Raw genomic sequence first — 2,687 nt, forward strand, 5'->3', positions numbered from 1 at the left:
TCCCCGTTCTCCCCTCCCGGCCCGGGCGGGCCACACCCTCCGCAGCGCTTCCTGCGAGCCGGCGGCGCGGGGCCGCGGCGGGCGCGCCGGGGGCGGCACATGGTGCGCAGCCGCCGCCCCTCCGGCCCCTGCGAGCAGCGCCCGGGCGGCGGGAGGGCGGCCCCCAGGGCTGCGGCCCCGCGCTAGCTCCGCTTTAGCTCCGCTCCTCCGGGCTATTCCGTTTCCTAAAGGGAACTTTGCGCAGGATCCCGCAGCCGGAGGAAGGGAGGGAAGTGCAAAGACGAGGGGAGAAATATATATATATACGTATTGCTAAGCCGCACGATGCCGGAGCGCGGCCCGGGGGCTCCCGGTCAGCGCAGAGCCGCCGCTGGAGAGCCGTAGAGCGGAGCCTGGAGCCGGAGCGGTGCGGGAGCCCCGGCGGAGCTCGCCCCCCCGCAGCACGGCAGCCCCGGCGCCCAGAGCCTTTTCTTGCCTCCCGGCGATTAATGGAATGATGTTGCGGAAAAGGCAGAGCGATCCTGCCGGGCTCAGTCGGGACTGCTCGGGCGGCGGCAGAGGCGGCGGCAGTGGGGTAGCGAGCGGCATGCGAGGCCCCCCCCGGCGCTATGGCTAGCGGCGGCTCTGGCAAGTCCAGCAGCGAGGTGTCCGGCGGCGGCATCCCCAGCGGCAGCTCCCTGCAGAGGAAGAAGCTCATCTCTATCTGCGACCACTGCAAGATCAAGATGCAACTGGTGGCCGATCTGCTTCTGCTGTCGAGCGAGACCAGGCCGGTGAACACTGAGAGCTTGTCTGTCTTCGGCGAGTCTTTCGAGAAGTGCAGGGACACGATTATCGCCAGGACCAAAGGACTTTCCATCTTGACCCACGACGTCCAGAGCCAGCTCAATATGGGACGCTTCGGGGAGGTGGGGGAAAGCCTGATGGAGATGGGGGAGCTGGTGGTCTCCTTGACCGAGTGCTCTGCCCACGCTGCCTATCTGGCTGCAGTGGAGACTCCAGGGGCCCAGCCTGCCATGCCCGGCTTAGTGGATCGCTACAAGGTGACACGATGTCGGCACGAGGTGGAGCATGGCTGCGGGGTCTTGAAGACCACCCCTTTGGCAGATATGAGCCCTCAGCTCCTGCTGGAGGTTTCCCAGAACATGTCCAAGAACTTGAAATTCCTGACAGACGCCTGTGTGCTGGCCAGTGAGAAATCCAAGGATAAATTTGCTAAGGAGCAGTTCAAACTCAGTGTCAAATGTATGAGCACCAGCGCCTCCGCCCTCTTGGCGTGTGTCAAGGAGGTCAAGACTTCACCCAGCGAGCTGACCAGGAACCGCTGCGTCTTGTTCAGTGGACCTTTGGTGCAGTCTGTCTATGCTCTGGTGGGCTTTGCCACTGAGCCCCAGTTTTTGGGTAAAGCTGCCACCATCAATCCGGAGGGCAAAGCTGTGCAAACTGCTATCCTAGGAGGAGCCATGAGTGTGGTTTCTGCTTGTGTGCTCCTGACCCAATGCCTCAGGGATATAGCCCAACACCCCGAAAGTAGCACCAAAATGAGCGATTACAGGGAAAGGTTGAGGAACTCAGCTTGCGCCGTCTCGGATGGTTGCAACCTGTTATCTCAGGCACTAAGAGAAAGATCTTCACCCAGGACTTTACCGCCAGTGAACTCCAATTCTGTGAATTAACCCCCACACCTTCTGTTTAGATCTCAGTCATTGCTAAAGGAAAATAATATCCCACCTCCTCACCCCTGTTTTGTATACCAAAGAATTCGCTTGGATGGGCCCAATCCTTTGATTTCACGTGGTGAAGAAGCAGAACAGCATATTCAAATTATACGTACTAACAAAGGTAGCCAGTTTGGGCTTCTTTTTATTTTGAGCAAGTACCTGCAGATAAATGTTCCTTTATTCAACCAGATCTTCACACAGATGGTAATAGCAACTGTTTAAAAGTTTTATATTTGGGGAGGTGGGGGTATCTGAACTAACAAAAAAAAAAAAAAAAAAAAAAAAAAAAAAAAAAAGGAAAAGAAAATAGCTTTAATCGCGCTGGGTGCGGTTTTTAAAGTTTGTCTTGTCTTGTCTTCCGAAATTTCCCTTCTAAATTTTACTGTTTGGTTGTGCAGGAAAAAGGTTACCTCAGTTCTCATTCGTTTTAAAAATGAAAAGAAGAAAACACCACCATGTAGATGATGGATGTAGCTACTATTTTGTTTGTTTTTGTTTTGTATGACTTTTTTTAAATTTTGCATCAAGTGTTAGGTTAGAAGTGCATTTGGTGTGTAGGAGTGGAAGGACTGGAGGTTGTGATTATGTTTTCCATGTGTTGATTTCCAAACTGGGGGAAAAGCTACTGTGAGTGTTTAAACAAACAAACAAAAAAATTACACTATAACAGAAGTGATTTTTAATTTTTTTTTTTCCAATGTCAGTTTTTATCTTGCATGTACTGGAGTATTTATTTCATCTATTAAAATGTTATGTTTCTCAGATGTCTTTCTGTGAATCTCTTAATACTTGAATAATTGAACAACAAGGCCTGTTTGCATTCTGTGTCATTTTCCCCAGGGAATGGGTGGTACAAATGTAACTAGTGCTAGACAGCGGCATACAGGCTTCAATTCAGTTCTTTATTTTCTTAACTGCTGTCCGGCCTCCTCAGGACGGATGTCTGTGATAGAGATACTCTTTCAT

The 2,687-nt window shown here is 52.1% G+C and overlaps 1 protein-coding gene across 1 annotated transcript; it reads left to right on the forward strand.

The window, feature by feature from the left end:
- Positions 1-140: 140 nt before the first annotated feature.
- On the forward strand, positions 141-2,485 carry TLNRD1 (talin rod domain containing 1). Its single transcript, XM_042824396.1, has one exon. The coding sequence runs from the start codon at positions 609-611 to the stop codon at positions 1,674-1,676; it is 1,068 nt and encodes a 355-aa protein (XP_042680330.1). The 5' UTR covers positions 141-608; the 3' UTR covers positions 1,677-2,485.
- The last annotated feature ends 202 nt before the right edge of the window (positions 2,486-2,687 follow it).

The sequence above is a fragment of the Centrocercus urophasianus genome, unplaced genomic scaffold (genome assembly GCF_019232065.1).
Source record: "Centrocercus urophasianus isolate 14NV4802_14NV808 unplaced genomic scaffold, USGS_Curo_1.0 seq_23, whole genome shotgun sequence".
In the NCBI taxonomy this organism is placed as follows: Eukaryota; Metazoa; Chordata; class Aves; order Galliformes; family Phasianidae; genus Centrocercus; species Centrocercus urophasianus.